The sequence below is a fragment of the Stegodyphus dumicola genome, chromosome 5 (assembly GCF_044657685.1).
Source record: "Stegodyphus dumicola isolate Sdum_Otavi_A_Nest chromosome 5, ASM4465768v1".
NCBI classification, from domain to species: Eukaryota; Metazoa; Arthropoda; class Arachnida; order Araneae; family Eresidae; genus Stegodyphus; species Stegodyphus dumicola.
Genome location: NC_140772.1, coordinates 63,385,978 through 63,409,980, shown reverse-complemented (window position 1 = coordinate 63,409,980; position 24,003 = coordinate 63,385,978). Strand labels below are relative to the sequence as shown.

Genomic DNA, 24,003 nt, shown 5'->3' with positions numbered 1-24,003 from the left:
AGAACATATCAGTGCTTCAAATGCTATAAATTCAAATCAATTTCATAGCACCATCCCCCAAAAAATTGCATACATCGATCTGAACCCCCCCAAAAAGGGGAGACTAAAAACAAAAATACTAAAGGTTAAAAAAGAGACTTCCTTAAAAGATTATCAGTAAACTCCAAAAATGTAGTTAAAAAACATTAAATAAGAAATGACAAAGGCTGCAAGTGTAATAAAATTTTCAGTGTTTCAGATTGTGGTAGGGGCTGCTGTTATGCAATTATTTTGATTTATTATTATTATTATTATTTTTTTTTTTTTTGTTTGAAAATTGCATACATAGTATTAGAAGCATTGATCTGCTCTATTTTTTAATTAGAATGGGAAGTTGAATTACTTTTTTCCATTCCCTTGACAAGAGCAAAGATAATTCAAACTGACTGTTCTAGTATTTTGGCCTATGCTATTTCATTTTTGCCTAAGCTCTATTTTTGTTCTTTACTGGTTCTTAAGTTTGTCTTTTGCATTTTTGTTATACTTTGGATGGTTATAATTTTAGTTTGTTAAGTGCTTTATATAAAGTTTTAATAATAAATACTTTTTAAGAGCAGTTAGTGCATCTGGAGCAAAAATTGCATATGTTCCATCAGGAATTGTCCCATTAAAAAATTCATTAGACATTAGTCTAATGAATTTTCAACTTTGAACATTTTTGGTTGAAAATGAAGCATGGCAGAATGGTATAGAAGAGGATTTTTTTTTTTTTTTTTTTTTTTGGCGAGACTATTTTTTTCAATCATTCTTTTTTGACCTTCTCTATTTGTTGCTGAATGAATTGTGGTAATTTTTCAGTATTTTCTGACATTTTCACAAACGAGGTTTTTTTTTTTTTTTTTTTTTTTTTTTTTTTTAATATTTTAGAATTCAGTGTTACTGTTGTAAGTTATGAAATAATTTTTAATGGTTTCTAAATTTAGCTTAAAAATGCCATTCTTCTAAAAATGTTACTGTAACTTTCTAAATTTATAATTTCTTAATTATGCTGAGTAACAGAATTCTTGTGTATGGGAGGTAATATTTCTTAAGAACTAGAAAAAATAATTTTCTATATTTTGCTTTAGTCTTAAATCACACACAACTCTTATTTCTTAAAAAATTACAGATTTAACCTTATCTTTTTAAGTGCTTTTTCATTTATGTTAAATGCTTTTCTTTTATGTCTTTTCTTTTTCCAGTATGATTGGCAAGTTGATATTGAAACAGGAATATTAAAAGTCAGTCGTACAAAAGCAATTAGAAGAAAATTAATGATATTCGTTTCTAGGATATTTTTAGAAGCTTTTACTATGACTTTCTTAGCTGAATGGGGTGACCGATCTCAGTTGACTACAATTATTTTAGCTGCAAGAGAGGTAAAATATTAATGAATTCTATTAAAATGCAATCTTTTTTATGTATTTAAGTAGTAGCAAACTTTATAAATAGCAGTTTTGTTATTGATTCATTTATATCTAATTTGAAACATTCATGGTAATGTTTTCATAAAAAGAATAAACGAAGTGAAAGTTTTGTTATTTAAAAGAATTTACAAAAGTTTGATTGTTTATTACAAGGAATTTTTTTTTGGAGTGTTTCATTTAAAATTAATTTTTCTACGTAATCTTTATTTATGGTAACCTGCTGTTAAATTTTGGTGTAATTTAGTTGTGTTATGTATTTTAAGGATGCTGTTGGAGTTACCTTAGGTGCTGTAATAGGGCATGGAATATGTACTACAATTGCTGTGGTTGGGGGAAGAATTGTTGCACAGAGAATATCTGTGAGATCAGGTTTGTTATTTTATGTTTCAATAAATTTCTAACATTATTTTAGCCTAGAAAGTTGTTTGAGAAATGTAGAAAAAGAAGAATATTGAAATGTTTTAAGACCAAAAATAGAGAAATTTTAAACGCTTATGAGCATGAATCATTATGCACTTTAATTTCTTGAGAAAAGTAATTAGGGATTTTAAAACTCTTATTTTGTAATGGTAAACAGTATACCATATATACCTGTGTATAAGTCGATACCGCGTATAAGTCGACCCCCCCCACTTCGACATAAAAAATTTGTAGAAAATAAGAAACCTGCGTATAAGTCGACCCCCCACTTCCGAAATCGATCGAGAAACTTCAAAAAAATTTTTTTAAGTACTACATTTATTCAAAATCATCTGAGAAAATAAAGTAAATATACGAAAAAAAGTACCTTGGTAAATAAACAAAATCAAAATCCTTCAACGTCCGATTCATGATCAGATTCGCCCAAACATTTCATAGAACTCTTCTGTCGTCATTGGCTCGTCATCATACATATTTTCAGTCTCGAACTCTGTATTGTTACAATCACTACTAGAGCCTTCGTCGTCATTTTCCCTTTCAAAAACAGCATCATCTTCCGTGCCGTCTAGTTCGTTGCTAATACAACATTTTTTAAATGATTTTATAATCATTTCAGAGGGTATTTTGTTCCAAGCATCTTTAACCCACTGAGCAATTAATGTAATATCGGGCTTTTTAATGTTGCCTCCCTTTGTAAATGTTGGTCGACCGGAACTAATCCACTCTGCCCAATATTTTCTAACATTTACTTTGAAGGGCTTATTGAGGCAGACATCTAGGGGTTGAATGACGGATGTCAATCGTCCCGGAATTATGGCCACAGTCATGAAATTACTTCAAGTAAGTGACTTATTTGATAAGTCGTCCAATTTGAGTGCAGGAAGAAAACAACTGCATTATATAAAGAAATTTTTGAATTTCCGATTCTTTTAATTTTTTATGGCCCCGCATATAAGTTGACTCCCCCCACTTTGAAGTCTTTTTTTTTTTGTCCAAAATATCTCGACTTATACGCGGGTATATACGGTATATGATTTTCAAAATTCTGTTTCAGGTGTTAGGTATACCATAAGCTAACTGCTGTTATTCTGTCTGTTATGTCCATTATCCTAACAATAATACAATTAAATGGTCTGTAAAGAGTGAAATTTTGGAAAAATTTAAATAGAGATTCTGGTTGGTATGACCTGCAGGGATCCTAGTTGGTACCCCACACTTCTTCTGTTGAAGTAAAATCTACAGAATTGGTGGGCCTCTCCATCTGCTGGATTTCTTCTCCCTCAAGTTAAACGGTCACTAGTGCAGCATGAGGCAGACAAACATTACCATCTATTAGCTTATTACTGATTACACCTCTAAACATCTTGCCATACAAATTGAGAACCTCATTTTTGTGTGTTTCATCATTTATAATTATGCTGGTAAAAATGTGTCATCAGTATGGCCATTCAAAATGATGCAGACGTCTACTGATGCCTTTCACAAATGTATTATTGCATATTGCATGTATTTTGTTTCTTACAGATTGAAAGACTTATCTGAAAGCAGAGTAGAGTATATACAAAAGACTCATCAATAAGAAGAATTCAGCCCCAGTCCATGGTAGTTTATTCACAATAATCTCTGCACTGCTGCAGTCAGGCACATTTCACATCACATATTAGACATAAATTTCTTCCATACTGCCCTCTTTTATGCAACCTGTCACTCATGGTTTATCTGGATATCAAGTTCCTGTAGCTGCAGTTAACTGTAAGCAGCCTTGTAAACTAGGCTGATGTCAGTTGTGTATTTCTTTTAGCAATCATTGCCAAATAAAAGTCTTGAGAGTCTTTTGTGGCATAATTTCAACTTCATTTTACTTATCTGCACTCATCACCAGAGTCTGTAGGCTATTTCCAGATTCCTAACATGATGCTTTTGGCTGCTTTTAGGTTCTTTATGGATCTGCGTGTGTCTGGTCTGCTTGCATTCTTCCACATGCGGCTCTTGCAATCTATAGGATACTTTCTCAGTGACATGTTACACCATACACTTGTGAGAATTTTATTCAGCTATTTGAACAATTCTTGAAATTAAAATTTAAAGTATTCTCTTACATTTCTTTCCACATTTGCTGAGAAAAAAGGGGCAAAATTTGTATATTTCTGTGTAATGAAGATAAATCCCATTGGACTAATGTAGACTTAGTCGCATCACTAGAGTTGGTGTCACATGGTGAGGTAACTTTTGGTGTCACTCCCACAGATCTTAAATTGAAAGAGAAACTAAGTAAAAAAAGTAACATTTCAAGTTTAGCTTTTAATATATATTAAAATTGTTATATGTATATAAAGAAGAATTTAAATTATATAAAAAATAATTATTATAAATAGTTAAGAACATATAGACTACTGTTTTATTACCTAGTAAACATATTAAGTAATTCAGAACTTTCTTTTTCTAGCTTCCGTAAATGCAAAACTTTTGATCACTGCATCAAGATCAATGCTTTTTGCCAATTTATTTTCTTGGCAATATCAGAAAACCCTTACTGTTCCATGCTGGAATGTAAATAATTTTAAATAAATTTCAACTTTCAAAAACTCTTCATATGTAAAGCCACAGATATGAAGATCGCTAAAAATATTTGTATACTTAATGAAAGGATTGGAAGAGGTTGTAGAAACTTCCATTCATTTTTATAAAGTTCAAAATGTCAGTCGGTCCCCCATCTCTAGTTTCTTCCATATCAATCTTTGCTGTTTTAAGATGCCTTCTTGATTTTGGTATTTCTATTAAAAACTCTCTGTCTGATAGGTTATCATAGAAAGTGGTTAATTTTGTAACAGACATTTTAGTATGTTATATGTCTGGTTTACTATCAAGTATTATCCCAAAGTATGTTTCAGATTTGACATCTTTGATAAGTTTTTCCTTCACATGATTTACTAAAGACTGATAAACTCATTTTGAGTTTTTGGCGCTAGCTATGAGACTGCTGCTTATACCTACACATGCTGGTCTTTTAATCTCATTAATTTCAACACTGGATGTTATTAATTTCAATACTATATAAAAAGAAGTGTTCTTTTGTATGCAATTCATACAAATCTACAGTTTTATTCCTATCTTTAAGAAATTTTCCGTTCTTGATCCTCAAAACAAGAAGAAAGTCACTATCCACATAATATTTAAAAAAAAAAAAATCACCCACAGGATCCAGACTCATATAAATATAAATTTTGGGGGGATTTAATAAACTTTTGGTTAAAATTTTGCCGATCCAAAGATGATCCAAAGAAAATCCAAAGATGTAAAATAAATATGTTGCTACTCGGCAAATTGTTATATATTTGTTAATTTACAAATATTTTGCAAATTGTTATATTGTTATACATTGATAAGCAAATTTAGCAATTTAAAAGAAATATGTTACCACTGCCAAATTAAATATTTTTATCTTCGACATTGCAGTGTGTTGTCATTCAGCAAAGCATGAAATATTTAATTTTTCTTTCAAATGTTTTCTATTATAGTTTAACTACAGCAGCCACAACCATGAGCACAAATACACATGAGCCATTCGTACCAATTTATTCATGAAAGGTGGATGAACATGAGTCTTGTAGTAGAGAGTTTTTTCATTCTCTTTCCCCTATTTTTTAGGTATGTAAATATGAACCCGGAATTTGGCCATAGATGGCAGTAGCTGTCAGTGTAGTTACCTTCAAATCACATCATTGGTCTCATTTTATTTCTTTAACAGCTGGCAAAGATTTTCAACTCAAACAATACAAGTTTCATATAACAGCATAGTTTTTAATGGCATTGAACATGTCTAGTTTTGTGCCTACAAACTACGATTTGCAGACAGTATTAATTTTCTGTTACCTTTTGAAGAAAACTGCTGCAAAATCACATTGAACGCTTGTCGAAGTTTATGTTGGGCATCCTGCTTTAAATCACAGTGGTTTAAGAAATTCTAAAGTGGCAATTTTGATGTCAGAAATGAAAAATGTGGAAGACCGCTGAAAAAATTTGAAGACGGTGCATTGCAAATATTGTTGGATGAGGATGACACTGAAACCCAACAAGACTTGTTGATCAATTAAATGTAACACGAGAAGCTCCATTTGAAAGCCATGGAAAAGATCCAGAAGGTGGAAAAAATGAGTTCCACATGAATTAAATGAAAGACAGCAGGAACGAATAACCACATGCGAAATTCTGCTCTCCAGATACAAAAAAAGTAATTTCTCCATCGAATTATAACAGATGATGAAAAGTGGATATATTTCAAGAATCCTAAGCATAAAGCATCATGGGTAACTCCAGGCAAAGCGTCAACAATGATCACAAGGCCAAATTGCTATGGAAAAAATACAATGCTTCGTGTTTGGCCGGATCAGATGGGTGTGATGTATTATAAGCTGTTAAAACTTGGTGAAACCATTGATACTGATTGCTACCAACAGCATATGATTGCTTTGAATCAAGCATTGGGCGTAAAACGACCAGAATGTGAAGAAAGGCTGCTCAAACTGATTTGCTTCATGCTAATGCACCATCACACAGAGTAAAAACTGTCAAGGATATGATTGAGGTGTTCAGTTGGGAAATAACTTACGCATGTGGCTTACTCACCAGACTTGACTCTGTCAGACTATTATTTATTTCCATCGACAGGAAACACACTTGCGAAGCAGTATTTCACTTCTTATGAAAATGTACAAAAATGGCTTGATGACTGGTTTGACTCAAAAGAGCAACAGGTCTTTTGGCGTGGCATTCATAAATTGCTAGATAGATGGGGAAAATGTATAGTGATGAACAATATTTCGAATAAATATTTTTTATCATTTTTCATACAATAACTGTGCATTCTCTGTACAAAAATTCCGGTTTCATACTTACATGTGTGTTATTTTCACCGCATCAGAGACTTAAGGCAGAAAATTACTTTTAAGTAATCTGATAATATGCTGATCATTGTTTGTAATTAACTACTTAATTGCAATTTGTTCATTTATTTATTTACATATTGGTAAAAGTATGAAATTTTCAAAACTTAATTTTGCTGTGTGTTCATATTTTATGACAAAGTATAATGAATACTTATTATTATAAAATAATTATATTTTATTGTATAATTTTTCATTATTATATTAACCATTATAATGAATTCTAATATAATAGTTATAACTAATTATAACAACTAAATTGTAAACAATTATAAATAATTATTATAACTATGATTAATAATTATACATCTTTATCTTTGAGCTAAAAGGTATGTACGATACTTTGTGAAAAAAATAAATTTTATAATTATACTTAATATTATGATAATAAATTATTATTGTAGTTATTTAATCAATTGTAATAATTATATTATAAAAGAAAATTGTTATACAGTCAAAAGTCGTTAATCCGGACTCGTCGGGACTTCGGCGATTCCGTATTGATTTTTCCGGATTATAGATCATCAGTTTAAATCTCATAAGATGGCATGCAGAAATTCTAAAATTAAAAATATGAAACCGTAATTTATGAAATAAAGAACAATTATGATCTAAAGGGTATCAAAATTTACAAAAAAAAAAAAAAAAAAAAAAAAAAGAGCTTAATATTTATGTGTTTACTTTATTAAACATTTCTTTCAATGTAAGTTGTTTAAGTTGCTTCGTTTTATGTGATAATACTTTCTCTTTAATTCTATAAACAGACATAATTTCTTGTTCAGTTACAAAGTTCCGCTGTTCAAGCCCCGTTAATTGCTGAGCCGAGAATACCGACTAACTTGTCAATCAAAATTTTTTCGTTTTCACTAACCTCTCTGTCACATTCTTCATGTCTTTATCCATTTTTTGCAGCAATTCCACTTTTTGTTTGATGGACATCGAAACATACTTTCATTTTGTACGATCCTTTGGGAGCTCCAGAATCGGAAATTCTATTTGACATAATCGAAAGTTCAAGTTTACTTTTATAATATTGCTCTTACAGTCTGCAAAATATAATAAACTGGATACAATTCAAAGATTAAGGAACAACGCAATCATCAACATTAACTGAAATAGATAATTTTAGCTTATACCGTCCGTTATACATAAAATGCGCACGCGAAAACGTATTCTGCGCTTGTGCACAAGCATATGCGCAGTCGTAAAAGGTCTTACGTGCATGCGTAAACGCCTATGCGCATGTGTCAACGCGGCGCATGCGCAGAAAGTTTTTAGCTTTGAGGTCCAGATTATAGATCATTCTGGATTATGGGTGTCCGAATTAACGACTTTTGACTGTATTTCTTTTTAATTTTTATGCTAAGCGCGTATATGTGTTATGTTTTATATTTGAATGTTGGGGGTTGTGGAGAAAGAAACTTATTTTAGAAAAAGAACAAAAAAAAAATTGTGTGAAAGATCACAATATTGGCAAATGTCATTTGTAAATCAACTACACTTAGGGACCGGCTCAGTAGGGCTGGAAACCTGGTGATAATTTTTTTTTTTTTTAAACTACAAAAAGAATACACTTAGGGACCGGCTCAGTAGGTCTGGAAACCTGGTGATAATTTTTTTTTTTTTAAACTACAAAAAGAATACTTCTAAAAATATAGTTCCATTATTTTTAATGATCTTATTTTGAAAAGAAAACAATAAAATGTACACTATTCATTTGTAACTAAACAATTTAATGTACAGTATTCACTAATTATGTATTATGAAACAAATGTGTCAACAATTTTGGTTTCTAGGGTTGGTAAATCAATGCAAATCTTCGGTTTATATCTGCGAATATGAAACAAAGGCATGAAAGAGAACTGAAGATCAGAATCAGCCAATGACATGACTTTCCCTTCTTCGATAGTAAATTCCCTCTTTCTGGTGAACTGTGAACTTTCATATGACTCCTTCTCTCCGGCACATAATTAGCACCCCTTATGGATAATTCTAAGTGATTTGGCAGAATGCCTGCCAAGGCTGCATTTGTCATGGTCAGAATAAATTAATGAACTAAGTTATTTAAAAGAAATAAATGCTGATTTATTTAAATTATTCTTAATTATTAGCTGGAACCATGAAATTACACTAGTTAGATTCATTAAAATCATGCATATATATAAGGAAAAGGCTTCATTTGTGTGTAATTTATACAGATCTATAATTTTATTCCGATCTTGAATAAATTTTACACAACTGACCACCTCCCTCCCCCCCCAAAAAAAATAGAAAAAGAAAAAGCTCACCGTCTATTTAAGATTTAAAAAACCCATCACACTTGGGTCTACAATGAGAGTGTTTATATTAGGACATTTTATTTGTATTTTTTGAATAATTTTTTAGTTTGCATATTACTATGAACTGAAATTTGTGTTCTATCATATCATAGTTTTTCTGTGTTTACCACATGATGTGTATGTATTCAATTTATAACTGAAAAAGAATACTGAACTGTAACAGCAGTGTATGTTGTGAAGATTTTTTTTTAGTTGTAAATATATGAAAAAGTTATTATTTATAGAAAACTAGATATTAGATTTATGATAATGTTATGATATATATGAATTAATTATTAGATTTATGGTGTGTATGATTTATAAAAAAGTGGTATTAACATTAATCCATGCAGATATTGGCTAAAACTATGGAATACTGGTGGTTCATCCCATATTTTATTTTTAGTGACTAAATGGGGTAGTTGAGTGTGCCCACTATGTAAATGCTTAATATGAGCTGTTTTTCCTGAACATGTCTCTTCTAAGGCAAATAGCCTCATGTGCTTTGTCATAATTATGTAATCTAACTTAAGTAAAAAAATTAAGGCTGATCCTACTAAAATTTAGCATTCCGGGCCTGAAAGCAAAACAAAATGGCTTAGAGTTGCCAATTCTCCAGATGTAGACAGGAGACTTTTGATTTCTGATCATATTCCTGCCAACCTGATTTTCAGCATATTTCTCCATACTTTCTCTTAGCCTTAAAATTTCTCACAATTTTCTCACGAATGAAATTTGAATTTAACAAATATACTGTATTCATATAAAGCTAATATAAAATTAAAATTTAATTAAAAGGAAACCAAACTATTTGAACTAAATGTAGTTACATTTGAAAAACGTGAAATCAAACAAGGTAATTAGCGCTAAAAGCTGCTAAGTATAAACAAAATTGTTTCACAAGAATATAGTAAAATCTAAATTTAAGTACGTCTCTTGTACCATTGCTGCAAGGAATGAAATTTGAATTTAACAAATATTCTCTATTCGTATAAAGCTATTATCAAATTAAAATTTAATTAAAAGGAAACCAAACTATTTGAACTATTAAATGTAGTTACATTTGAAAGAAGTGAAATCAAACAAGGTAATTAGCACTAAAAGCTGCTAAGTATAAACAAAATTGTTTCACAAGAATATAGTAAAATCTAAATTTAAGTACGTCTCTTGCACCATTGCTGCAAGGAATGAAATTTGAATTTAACAAATATTCTCTATTCGTATAAAGCTAATATCAAATTAAAATTTAATTAAAAGGAAACCAAACTATTTGAACTAAATGTAGTTACATTTGAAAAAAGTGAAATCAAAGAAGGTAATTAGCACTAAAAACTGCTAAGTACAAACAAAATTGTTTCTTAAGAACATAATAAAGTTAAATTAAAATTTAAATAATTCTCTAGTGCCATTGCTGCAAGGAATGAAATTTGAATTTAACAAATATTCTCTTACCTTTCCAATTGCACTATTTGTATTTCTTTTTAGATGGTTCAAAGATGTCATGTGTGATCATCTTTCTTTATTAATAAGAAAAATTGGAACAGTATAATATGGATGATATTTTCATTATGTGAATGTGCTGTATGCACAAAGCATGATTTGAACATAGATAAAAAGTGTTATGTTTTGTAACATCTTCATTTAATCAGTATTAACAAAAATTATATTGAATTATATCCTGAGATTTCCTTTTTTTTTTTTTTTCTTTTTAGTGACACTCATAGGTGGAGTTGTATTTTTAATCTTTGCGGTATGGGCTTTGGCTGCTGGACCTGGATCATGAAATCTAAACAGTTTCTATGCTGCTGCTAATTTATAGCTTTGTTTGAGTGTACAATTTGTGAATTCATGAAATCCTCACAATTTCAATATTTATTTTTTTAAGATATTCATCCGTTTTTACATTTGCATTGTAAAATTTGTACAGGAAAATAGTTTTCATTTCAACTTGTGCAAGTAAGTTTTTTGGGGAGAGGGAGGGTACCTAGTGCTTTTCCTTTTATCAGGAAAGGAATTCCTTTTATCAGGAATCATCTAGGAAATTACTAAAAATATCTACATTAATTGCAGAAACTCATGTAGTACATTAATATATTTTAAAACTATATTCTTAATATCAGAAATGTAAATAAATTAAAAAATATTAGAATTTTTTATGTCGGGAATTTGTGTGTAAAAAGTGGGATATCAGCTAGTGGTAGAAATAATGCTGTTAAGTGCAGCAATTTTATATGTATGTTTGAGGCACAATATTTGGGAGAAAGCAAAAATAAGACTGACCCTATTTCTAATAGTATGTATATGAACAATATAGATTTATTATTCACTAAAGTAAAGCTAAATTTGCATAAATAAAAATCATAGTGCATATGCTACATTGATTTTTCATAAAATATTAGTATTTAATATCAACCTATATAAATATCTGATAAATATACTTTTATACTTTTTTACAATTGTTATATCATTTCAAAAGCAAACTTGAAACTGTAAACATATTATTTAAAAATGTAGGTGGTATTCTTACTGTATATATTCAAATCTGCTTGTTGTAAAATTCATGAGTTCATAAATTTGCTATTTTCATGAAAGTAATGACTAAACTAAGGAAGTAATGTAATATATTTATAAGTATTGTCTTGTAAATAATGTTGTAATTATTCATTTAAAATGATTGTCTTATAAAAGAAATTTGTGACATTTCATTATTTAATAATTCATTATTTAACTATTTTGAAAAATTATTCATGAAACACAGATTATAGTATTTATTTATTTTAAATTGAAAATGTGAACTTAAGTAATGCAAGAAAAAATAGAAAATTTGTTTATGATGATGATTTAAATCTTTATAGTTCTTTTATTTTTTAATCATCACATTTATATATCATAATCATTATTGCTGGTCAAATATTATACAGTGTAACTTATGCATATTTTTATGATGATGAGAGAGTTTGATGGTACTTTGGTTTCCTATTCACGAGATGAATATAAAAATCTTGTTAGAATATTTTAGAAGTGTTTAATTTGTGTATCTGAGTTTTTGAATTAAAATTAATTCCCAACAATTTGCTATGGCCAAATTGGGAAGGGTGGAAAAAGTCGTCACAGTAAGTTGTATGTATACTGCATAAAGCTTAATTAATTTGCTTTAATTTCTAAATATACATTTTATGTATATTAAGAAGTTAAAACAAATTTTTAATAACTGAATTTTAATGGAAGAAGAATTTATTAAAAATTAAGGGTACTTAAATAAAATGGCATTAGTAATTTTATCCTTTATTATTTGATACTGTGAGAACTATATTATCTCCTTAAAGTGCTTCATTTAATTAAAAAAGTAATAATGGAACATTTTCTTTTTCATTGAAAAGAAGGTCCTGCATCTGTAGGTAGGTATGTGTGTAATTTGAATTTATTACAACTAACAATGTATGATCACAAAATGGTGGAACTATTTTAATTTATTGCTAATTTTTTATGTTTCTGCTATTTAATCATTGTAAAATTTAGACACTAGGGATCGAAGTAGCTACAGAATTAATGAAGTACACTGAATTTTTTTTGTTCCTAATGTTAAAACTTGAAAGTCTATTTCAAACCTTATATTTGGTTTATTCAAGCATTGAATATTATATCTAAATTAATTAAAAGTTAATTCTGCTTCACAGGCTTAAAATGGCAATAGCAGAAATTTTTAATTCAGCCTACCCATTAATAATGCAGTTTATGATATGGTGCAGGTTCAATAGATGCAGGTGTAATACGAAAGTATATGTATTCATAACAGTTTAAAATCCATTTGAAATGACAGGTCCAAGTATGGTCAACTCTCATGTGTACACACACTGGAAGCTAATTGGTAATTTGTATCTGATAAAAGTAATATGTGCATGTAATTTATGATTGCAAGAGTTGATTTTCACTGATGTAACTTTTTGTTCCCTTTACAATTTGAAAAATACATAATGAAAATACATATGAAAATTAGAGCTAAGTCTTGATATTGAATTTATAAATAAACTTCACTTTTTAATTGTTGATCATAAAAATGTAAATTTATATAAAGAAGATAATAAAAAGTGTTGGTAGAAGATTATATTAGAGCTTCAGATTGAAGTAAAATGCATTATTGATAATGTTCTTGATTAATATCATAATATAGATATAAAAAGAAACTATGTACTTTTATGTGTATTTCAATGGGTAAGAATAATTTCTGTGTTTTTTGTTGAAGATTTATTAACATAAATTTGAGTGATTCTTGAGAGAGGATGGATGAGTTTAAGTTGCATTTCGGGATCAAATGCTGATATTAATTAATTAATTAATTTTAATTTGGAATAAAGTTTTGAATGAAAGTGTGCATTTAATTTTTTTGTTCTGTTTTATTACAGGCATAAATAACCTTATTAAAATAGTACATTTATAGGCAGAAATCTGCTTGAAAATTTTCTAAAATCTGAAAACAAAAAAATATAGTAAGAGTTTATAAAAAGGGGCATGTCATATATTAAAATTTAAAAGAACATTTGGATTGAGCTTGTATTCCATTGTATATGTTATCTCATATATATCTATAAAAAGGGGCATGTCATGTATTGAAATTTAAAAGAACATTGTAGTCCATTGTATATGTATTTAATAGCTTACTTAAAAAGTACAGATTTCTCTCATTTTTTATTCTGCAAAATGTCTTTCATGTAGTATCATAAAAAATAATTTAAGTAATGTGTAGGAAATTTGTAAGGAAAAATAGAAGTACCTTTTTGTTAGCTTATACCTATGCATATTTTATTGCATCCTACACATATATTGAATTAAATTTTTTAACCATTATAATCCTAGATAGTATAGATAATGGTTTTTAACTGATCTGTGTAAAATTTGTTTCATGTATTTTCTGTAGGAACAATGACTGGATTTATTCCATTTTCTGTTGCAGTGATAGCATACTTAACATTTTTTAATCTCATATATGAATGCTATAATAGCAAGGAAAAGCCGGTGCTCTGTTGATGCATACTTTGATCCACATTGAAGAATTCTGACTGCGTAGTGTGCCAATATGTTGACTTGGTAATATCTAAAAAACTTGGCAGTCAAGGCAGTTTTAATTCCATTTTTATTTTTTACAGTTGACATATGTGGCCACAATTACTTGGCACTCTAGTTGTGCCTATTCAAGAACATATATATTTTTGATATTATAGCGATAGGAAGCGAGGACGAGAAAATTGCATCTTAGCAGCGTAGAGAGCAAAAGCAAAAGTTTTGGTTTGAGTTAAAATGTTTCAGTATCCTATTATTATGTCATCAGCCGTGCAAAATCAAATGATCTAGAAACTACGCAATCCAGAGAAGATATTACGATTTTAAGAAATGGGAAGAATTAGAGTTTTATTAAGAGAATTTTGTATTCTTTGCTGTCATCCTGAGGTGCAGGAAATAAACCACAAGGCTGAAGAATAAAAGCAGACAAATATTTTCTAATTTTGCATTATTAATGTTGATGTTTTGAAGAAATGTTCAAATATTAATTTTATTATTATTCATAATTTATAATTTTTATGTGTGTATAGTCTGGAGAAATATATGTAAATAATCTCTGAGATTCATAAATCAAATTGTAAAGTAAAATCAATTACAAGGTTATTCTATGGCACACATCTTTATCAAAATGTCGTATTAAATTAGGCATATTGTATTTTGTTCATATTCTGTACTTATTTATGAGAAATGCATTAAGTAATTGGGAGGATTAGAGATAGTTTTGGGGTCTATTATTGTGTGGCAGACACCTCTTTTTAAATTCATCTTTTGGAATCTTAAAAAATTGTGACCACGTGAGGATTACATTCTGTGAATTCTTAACCAAGAAAATGAATGTATAATGGGTATATTTTTTGAATTAATTTGAGTTTTATTGTATAGTTTATTTCATTCGATTTCTCTATTAAGAATAAAGTCGCATTTTAACAATAATTTATTGTAGTTGTTGCAAAAGATTCTAAATAATAATCGTGTAATAAATTAAAGTGAGTAAATTTAAATAATAGTTATGAGACTTAATAAAGATTTTTTAGGTAATTTTTTTTTTTTCCCCTTGAGAAAATAATCAACTCTCAATTATCTGAAGGCAGATTAACCAGATCCTGCATAAATATAAGTTAAATTTGTTTATTGTGGAATTATGGAAAATTTACTATCAAAATCAATGGAATGAAATAAAACTGTCTGCAGAAAATGTAAAAGGAAAAGAAAAGAATATGGAATAACAATGATAACATCATATTATAAATATATTTAAAAAACAAAACAAAACTATCAGTGAACTCAAATGCCAACTTGATATAGTGACTATCTATAAGTACCAGTAAGATATACAGACAGGAGTAGTTTTTGTGGACACTATAATGGACACAGTCCATTATAGTGTCCAGGTATTGTTTTTATCTATAATAGTATGTAACTGAAGTGTGCATAATCCTGAATATATAAGTCTAGTACTATTTAATAGAAAAATTTAAAGCATCCAACTTGCATGAATTTGATTTCAGTGACATTATTTAAGTCCTTTTATATGTATTTTTCTTTAATGCTATCTGTAACTTAATTTTCTTCATTACTAGAGATGTTTATTCTTCTGTTATTTATAGTGTGTTTTTTGCTTTTGTTTGGAATATAGATGTAATTTATGTAACCAAATGGATTTATTCTCCAGATTAAACTGCTTAAAAGTGCAGATAAATTGTAAATAGTATTTTTTTTTGTTAATTATAATATGAATTCCTTCTTTTCCATGCATTTTTTAAATTATTGTTAGATTAACCTTGATCTTGAGCTAACTGTGACATCATTCCTGGTTACTTTAGGTTATTAGGGAGTTGATTATCTTCTATGAAAAAAAGAAGTTTGTGCAAAATTATCTCTAAATATGATATTAATACTACAAATACTTCTATATTTATTAATATTTTTCTTTATATTAAAATTTTTAGATGTGTTTTTGACAGTTTTGAGAAGGTTTTTAACAAAGCAATTTGACTTTTGGAATGCAGCACATTGCTTCAGGGGGTTAGTGTAAGTAATAAAACATATTAATTTTTAATAGCTAAAACAGTAAAGGTTAAAAAACTTAGTTTAATTTAGAGATATTTTGCAGGATTTTTTTTCTTGTCACAGTTAGTTGTTTTATAAACATTGACATCCATTAATATATTACAATATGTTTTCATAGCGATGTGCTCTCATTGCATAAAATGCTTTTTTTAACATATGGTAATCTCCCAAAATGCATCGCCCAACACTTTTATTACCTGTCTCAAACTAGGGAAATAATGTTTTTAATACAATATAGGATAAAGGCTCTTATACAGTTTAGGAAAACCTTTTTTTTAATAGATGAAGTTACTATGTATATATCACAGAAACACCTGACAGAATGTCTACAACTATTTGTTGGCATAGAAATGAGTCTTAACCCATTTTAATAGAGTTATCTTGAAGAAGAAGAAAAAAAAATGCGTTTAAATTGACACCTTGACAAAATGATTAATTGGCAATATATATATTTAAAATTTTTTTTCTTTAAGTAAAGTACTCATCACAACATAGTCTTTTTTTTAAACACTTCTGCAAAACAAAACAAAACTTTCACTTGACTCAAATATCTATTTGATGTAGTGACTGCTTCCATTTAGGCATACTGACAGATTAATTTAGTTTATTTCAGTGTGCTATTTCTTCTATTGCAGTTGGTTCATTTAATGCTAATTATATATATATATATATATATATATATATATATATATATATATATGTTTCAGTATTAATCCTTTGACTATGAATTTAAAAAAAATTACCCAGTTTTCTATTCAAGTGAGCAAAATATATCATGAATAAGGTAAATTTAGCATTTGGGATTTTTTTGATAAACGGTTTTCAAGGGAAATGCTGGGACATATATGTCCTTTGTACAATTCATATTTGTTCTTTTCTCTATGTTTTTTTTTTTTTTTGTGTACAATGAGCACAGTACAACGTATACATTGAGCATATTATATACCTTGCCTTATAGAATTATAATGATTATCATTTTATATGTTATATAGCAACAGATTTTTAACTGAATTTTATTACATGGTTATTTGATTTACTGTTTCAGCTTCTTTAGAATATTATCATAATAATTTGATGTTTGTTTTAAGAGAAGTTTAAAGCTGACTCTTTGTAGGGATCCTTTTAATAGAATTATTGGATAATTTTGCATAAAGCTTTACATTAAATGTATTGCAGAAGGTTAATGAGTTTAATTGATTGTTTATCATTTTATTGTAGAAGTCTTTTAGGTTAATTTAGAATAATATAATGCTGTAAAGCAGTGTCCTAAATAAAATACTGTTATATTTCTCTGTGGTAATACTTTGCATATTTGTGGTAATGTGTGTGTATATTGTTCCGAGAAATGTTTAATATAATGTGACAAATGTATGCGAGAGGCATAATGAAATTGGTATGTATTCTTCATACAAGAAGAAGGTAACTGTAGAGATTATGTATGCAAAATCATTTAGGTTCATTTGGCAAAATTCATATGAAAAATGTAATTTTCTGTCTCTATTTTAAAAATGTGTTTAAAAATAATCATACTTGGCAATTTAGACAGATTATTTTTATCATAAAAATGAATTCAATGTTTTCTTTCATTAAATGTAGGAATTTTTGCTTTGGTCTTGGGAATTACTCGCCTTTTATTCTGACTAAATTGTTTTATTTTTATTTTAAATTGGTATCTGTAAATACTTTTTTTTTTCAAAAAAATATGTATGAAAAGAAAATCTATCCAGTTTATTCATTTAAATAGTTTAATACTGTCATCTCTGAATGTGTTCCTTTTAGGTAACATTTTATTATCCATATAATAATATATGTAAATTAAAGACTGTCCAGGATATTTTTATCATGTTGATATTTTTACATCTCTTATAATTTAGGAAACCACATATTTTGCATGTTTTTGTAGCCAACTAAAATAGTCTTGTGCAATGTGATATTTTAAACTTTTTCAAAGTAAATTGTGACCAAAAGCAATAAAGACTTTTGAACAGTTTTTGAAGTAAAATGTGTGAGAAATTGTTATATTTTTAAACAAGAATCATTAACGATTAACTTATTCAGAAAACTGAAAAAAAAATGTAAGCATTCTGAAATAACACTGCTTCTTTTAATGTAGCCATTTATTGAAGATCTCAAACCACTCTACTCTTTTAATATCTTTCTTATTATGTTTATTTAAATGTAGTTTTTAGTCAGGATAGTTAGTGCTATAGAATGTTGACAAATAATTGCCTCCTGCTGTACACATTAAAACGGTATATTCATTTTATTGCTCAACTTTGAGATCTTGAATTCTTTTTAAAGGATCTGTCATTTTTGTATAAAATGTTTAATTATTACCAGGCCCAGCCTCAGCACGTTTAGCTTTCTAGGTGATCAATGCAGTTAGTGTCCCGTATGAATTAATTGTATTAATAATTCAAACTGAAATATGCATTTATTTAAACTGTGCTGGTGACCTAGGTGGCTGTTTTTGTCACTTGTGCTTGGAGGTTGGCTGTAATTATTACCAAAGAATGTTTATAGGTATTTTATGTGGCATTAGTTTAAAAGCATAAGTTTTCAAGTATCAAAAATAAGGATCTTTTGATACAAAACCTTTATTAAAAGCTAATGATGTTTATTTCAGTTTGAGTGTCAAAATAAATCTTTTCACCATTTATTAACTATTTACCTAATTTTTGACACTAAAGTGTTGTCTTCATAAGTAGAAATCATTTTCCTTCTTGACTGTACAGATGGACTGTCAATATGTGAAAAAAAAAAAACTTTGTTATATGCTGCAGCATTACGTAATTTTAATTGTTAATAAGCTAATACTTTAGTAAAGAACAAGAAATGACAGATGAGTCAATTTTTGTTGTTGTTTGTATCTATCTGTAAACAGGTAATAAAATCTTGCATATCTTTGTATTTAAAAAAAAAAAATATGGCATGTATGTTTTGCTGTTCAGTTCTTTCTTTGTTTTTTGTAGATGTGCATGCATAGTAAGTGTGTGCAATCTAAAATTATTCAAGATAGAAAGTTTAGTAAATCTGCACATTTAGATTTCATAAAATGGAGGGAATACCATTTCTGTAAAATGAGTTTCTTTTTCTTTTTTTTTGGTATCAATAATAAATTTTAAATTATAGTTAGAATCATAAGACTTAGTAGTTAGAGATAGGGTAGTTATAGATGCAGAGCTCTCGTACTGTGTTAGCTATCAACTAAAAATTCAAGTCGTATGTTTTACAAGGTTGTCTAATATATATCTTTAATATAAACTTACGTATCTCTAATATACACTTACGTATCCTTTTCTTATTATAATTAAAATAAGGCTCTTTTATTTTTATACTCTTGTGAATTCTTATTTGTATTCTTATGCATCCTACTTATTTATGTTGCCTTATTTTCTCATATTTATAACTTTTGTGATTTTCCTGAGGAATACTTTAAGATTCATTGATCAACATTCTCATTACCCCATCACTGAACCGGCATACTGTTCACTTACCACATTTTGGATGTTGGAGACCATGGTTGTCACGTTACCTATTCGGATGGCCAAAGCCACTATAGTCCGGGACAGCATAGGCTGCCCTTTTAGGCAGTAGGAACCTTGTTCATGATATTGTGCCCCCAGAGCCGCTACTGTCATAGTATAATACTAAGCCTGTGTATGCGCAACCCTGGGTGGTATGAAGAGTAAATCATACATCAGATACTTGTCTATAATTACATATATTTTTTGTTAAACTTAAATATGAACGTAAATACATGTATTGGTTATAAATGCAATTTAAATTACCAAATAATTATCAGCAAAATATTAGAGAAATAGGGTTACAAAATTCCTAGCAACATGATTATTTGGCATAGTTTTTGTGGAAATGATGAAAGATTAAATTATTATTAAAGAAAATAATTACTAAAGAAATATGCTGCAGTGTTTTTTTAGAGCAAAAATGTTAAGATATTGGACTTAATTGGCCTCTTTATGATTGCTTCATAATAAAATCTTTTGTGAATAGAAGTAATTTACACGATATAAGATATTGCATGGATGTTAAATGGCAGTATCATATGAAATGTAGAAACAGAATATATAACACATTTTATTTTTTCAACACAATTTTGCACAGATCATGAAATTTTGTTCAGAAATTACAGGTTCGTTTCTTTTGGTAATTCTTTCTTTTCTTGAATTAATTGTTGATCTGTATCCTCTCCCAGAAGCCAATAAGTGATTTGCTTTCCTTTACCCTAAAGAAGAAAACGAATTAAACTTTTAAGAAGTCTTGAAAAAGTTAAGGAAAGAAATTGGTGGGTGTTAAATTTTGTAGAAAAATTTTTCATTCTACATTCATTGCTGATATATTTTATTCTTGTAAATGGAATTACTTATTCCTATTAATATTATTATTTGATGCAGTTTTTACCAACAATATAAAGCAATAAAACTAAAGATTGGTTATTTGCTGCCTGATGATTTCTAAAGTATAAAGTGCGTCTCTGGATTGAGATTTGAGCATTGTTGTACTACCTCAAAATGAACTGTTTTAAAAATACTCCTGGGATAGCTTTAGTAACTCTACATGATTTCCAGGTAAGTTGGCATGAAGTGTACTGAGAGTAAAGCTGGCCTCAATAAGACTGTAAAATGGTCAGGCAGATACATATATTTCAGTATGGAAGAAAAGTATGTGCATACGTTTTTACTGCCGTTCCTCCCTTCCCAAAAAATTTATTACTGGACAATCAAAAGCACTCTTCCTCAGAATTCTCTTAGATAAAACATATTTTAGACAGCAAGAAATACCATAGAGGTGTTAAAATTGATTCGCAAATTTTATCTAATATCTTTTGCTGAGCTGATCGCATTTCCATGTTCCATATCTACAGAGTTCTGGTTCACCTCAAACTATGTTAAGGTGTAGTCATCTATGAATTTGAGCAGCCATCTGCAGCACTAGAAATTTATACTCTTATGTCCGGCGTTTCTTAAACTGTGGGTTGCGACACCAAATGGGGTCACAAAGCAAATTGTTGGAGGCATGAAAATTTTATTCAGGACATTAACATAAATTTAAAGAAATTACTTGACATTAATGAGATTAATGACATACCCAAAACGAATTTGTTGAGCTGTTAAGTGATTAAAAACTTAAAACTAGTTTCCAAAAAAATTCATGACTCAATTCTGGGGATAGGAGCTAGAAGTGAATTTCTGAAAATTCGTTAAACGTTCTGCCATTCGGCACCACATAAGTAATGTGAAATGACATTTTCAGGTTTAACATTTATTAAATTCAAATTTTGTTCAAATATTTAAAAACACTGAAGATGTTTTACGTCCAGCAGTGTCAGCTATAGCACCAAAATTTAATTTGTAATGCAGCAAAAAATAAGCACACCCATCTGTAAAGATCGGGACTTGTAAAGATCGTGACTTGTAAGGATCATGACTTGTGAAGATCGTGACTTAAAGAGAACGTGAAATATAAATAATAGGACAAGAACTTGCATTTTACGGTGTGGCAACAAGAAGAGGATTCGAAAGATTTTTATATATATTTTTGTTTAGAGAGTTGAATGTTTTTAATTTTTGAATAGTTGTAAGAGTTTTAACTGCAGTAATTAAGAGTTTAAAATTTTGATAGTTTAGAGCTGCAGTATTTATTTTTTTTTTTGGTTCTGTTTTAAAATTTAAATAAAGGTATTTTGTTTATTCTGAAAAATTAGCTTTATTCTTCCTACAAGATTCAATATTCATTATATTGAAATAAGGAAAGGATCTTTACTGGCGCAGCCGGTAGGATCGGGATTTACCCGCATATAATTACGAACCAAAATAACTCAGGTGAGAGCTCAATTTACCTTGTAAACGTAAAATAATTAATTAAGATTATGAAAAGTTAATTATTTTTTCCGTCATGGAATCTTAGTTTATTTACTTGTCAAAGTAATGAATACGCCAGTGTTCAAATGTAATTTCGTTTGACTCGCCAGAGTAAGTGAACAAACAACACATTAAGTATTGATTCCACTGATTGATTTTCGTGCCGAATAAAATTAAATTTATTGTGAATTATATTTAAATAGAAAAAGAAAGAGATTTTTTTTTTTTTTTCTTTTTTTTTTTTTTTATAAAACTAAGAGTCTATTGGCTGAATAAAATCGAGACATGGCTTTTATGGGACGTGGGAAAAAAGAGGATTTGCTGGCTTTAGCTGCTGAATTAGAAATTCAAGTAGATCCAAGTATGAAAATCGTGGCGATAAAAAATGAAATAATTCAAAGTGATACATATGATGAAGCATTTGCTAAAGAAGTGTTTTTAACGATTATTGAAGAGAGGAAAAGAAAAGAAGAGGAACAGCGAAGAAAGGAGAAAGAAGAGATTGAGGAACACCGAAGAAAGGAAAAAGAAGAGATTGAGGAAAGACGAAGGAAAGAAGAATTAGAAGCACAGCAGAAAAGAGAGCAAATGGAATTTGAATTGAGGAAACTCGAAATTGAATCTCGTGTTCGACTAACACAAACTCCACCAACAAATGAAAATGGACATCATAATTTTGATTTAATTAAGCTTATTCCCAAATTCAATTTAAGACACGATGATATTGTGATTTATTTATCCTTATTTGAAAGACAAGCTAAAAGGACAAAGATTGATCCTAAAGATTGGATTTCATGTTTATTGACTTTAATGCCATCTGAAATCATTCAATTAATTGGTAGGGAATCTGAAGAAAATTTTGAAGATTATGAGTACATTAAGGCCATTTTATTGAAGAGATTTAAATTAAATCCTGAAAGCTTTAGAAAAAAATTTGTGATGCACCAAAAGAGCGCTGAAAAATCATGGAGAGATTTTTGCTACGAAATTACAAGTTATTTTGAAGAATGGATCAATGGTCTTGAAATCACAAATTTTGCCGCGTTAAAAGACTTGATTATTACTGACCAAATTAAGAAAAGAGTACCCTATGAAGTAAGAGACCATCTTCTTGACGACTGGGCGAAATTCGTTTCTCCAACCAAATTAGCTGATAAACTTGACGAATATGACAGTGTTCGTAATATCTCAAAACAGAATGGTGGTAATCCATCAGCAGACAGAACTAATAAAAAATGGCAACCTCGTTCTCCACTTCCAGAAAGAGCTTTCAGAAATAAATCGCTGTACGCTGAAAACACGCCAAGAGTGTACCCATCCCGTAAGAGTGACGAACCACAAAAGACTAATTTCAAATTAACTTGCTATAATTGTGGAAAAGAAGGTCATACATCTAAGTTATGTACCAAAAATCGGATACCAAGAAGTGCTTCTGCAACAGCACAAAACAACTTAATACAAACACAAGCACCCCTAGCAGAAAAAGAAAAACCAGAAGTGCTAACTGCCAAGATCTCTATTCCTGTCTCAAAATCAGTGGACGTATCTAGAAACATAGATGAATTAAAACTGGTCAAAGTTGAATGTGGAGATATTATTCTAAATGGAATCGTAGACACGGGAGCACAAATTTCAGTAGTCCGTGAGAAATTGGTTGACAACATACCTTGCGAAGGAGAAAGTAAAATAGAGATATCTTCTGCTTTTGGTGAAAACGAAATTACTCCACTAAAGATTTTCCAGATGAAAATTGACGATGATTTTCACGGTAGAGTGTCCATTACGTGTGCTGTTTCAAAAAAGCTAGTTACCGACTTGCTATTGAGTTCTTCAGCTTATGAAACACTCTGTGGAAATATCGAACTGT

At 29.2% G+C, this 24,003-nt stretch overlaps 2 protein-coding genes across 2 annotated transcripts in view; one reads left to right on the top strand and one right to left on the bottom strand.

Annotated features, from left to right (window-relative positions):
• LOC118180089 (putative divalent cation/proton antiporter TMEM165) overlaps positions 1–13,500 on the top strand; it is a 41,957-nt gene extending 28,457 nt beyond the window's left edge. Inside the window, exons 5-7 of the mRNA XM_085816716.1 lie at positions 1,221–1,397; positions 1,709–1,814; positions 10,839–13,500. Of these exons, the coding sequence (XP_085672842.1) occupies positions 1,221–1,397; positions 1,709–1,814; positions 10,839–10,909 (354 nt within the window). The 3' untranslated portion in view covers positions 10,910–13,500. The remainder of the gene's footprint in view (positions 1–1,220; positions 1,398–1,708; positions 1,815–10,838) is intronic.
• Positions 13,501–20,339: 6,839 nt separating this feature from the next.
• LOC118189270 (atrial natriuretic peptide receptor 1-like) overlaps positions 20,340–24,003 on the bottom strand; it is a 184,839-nt gene continuing 181,175 nt past the window's right edge. The window contains exon 21 of the mRNA XM_085816715.1: positions 20,340–20,500. Within this exon, the coding sequence (XP_085672841.1) occupies positions 20,402–20,500 (99 nt within the window). The 3' untranslated portion in view covers positions 20,340–20,401. The remainder of the gene's footprint in view (positions 20,501–24,003) is intronic.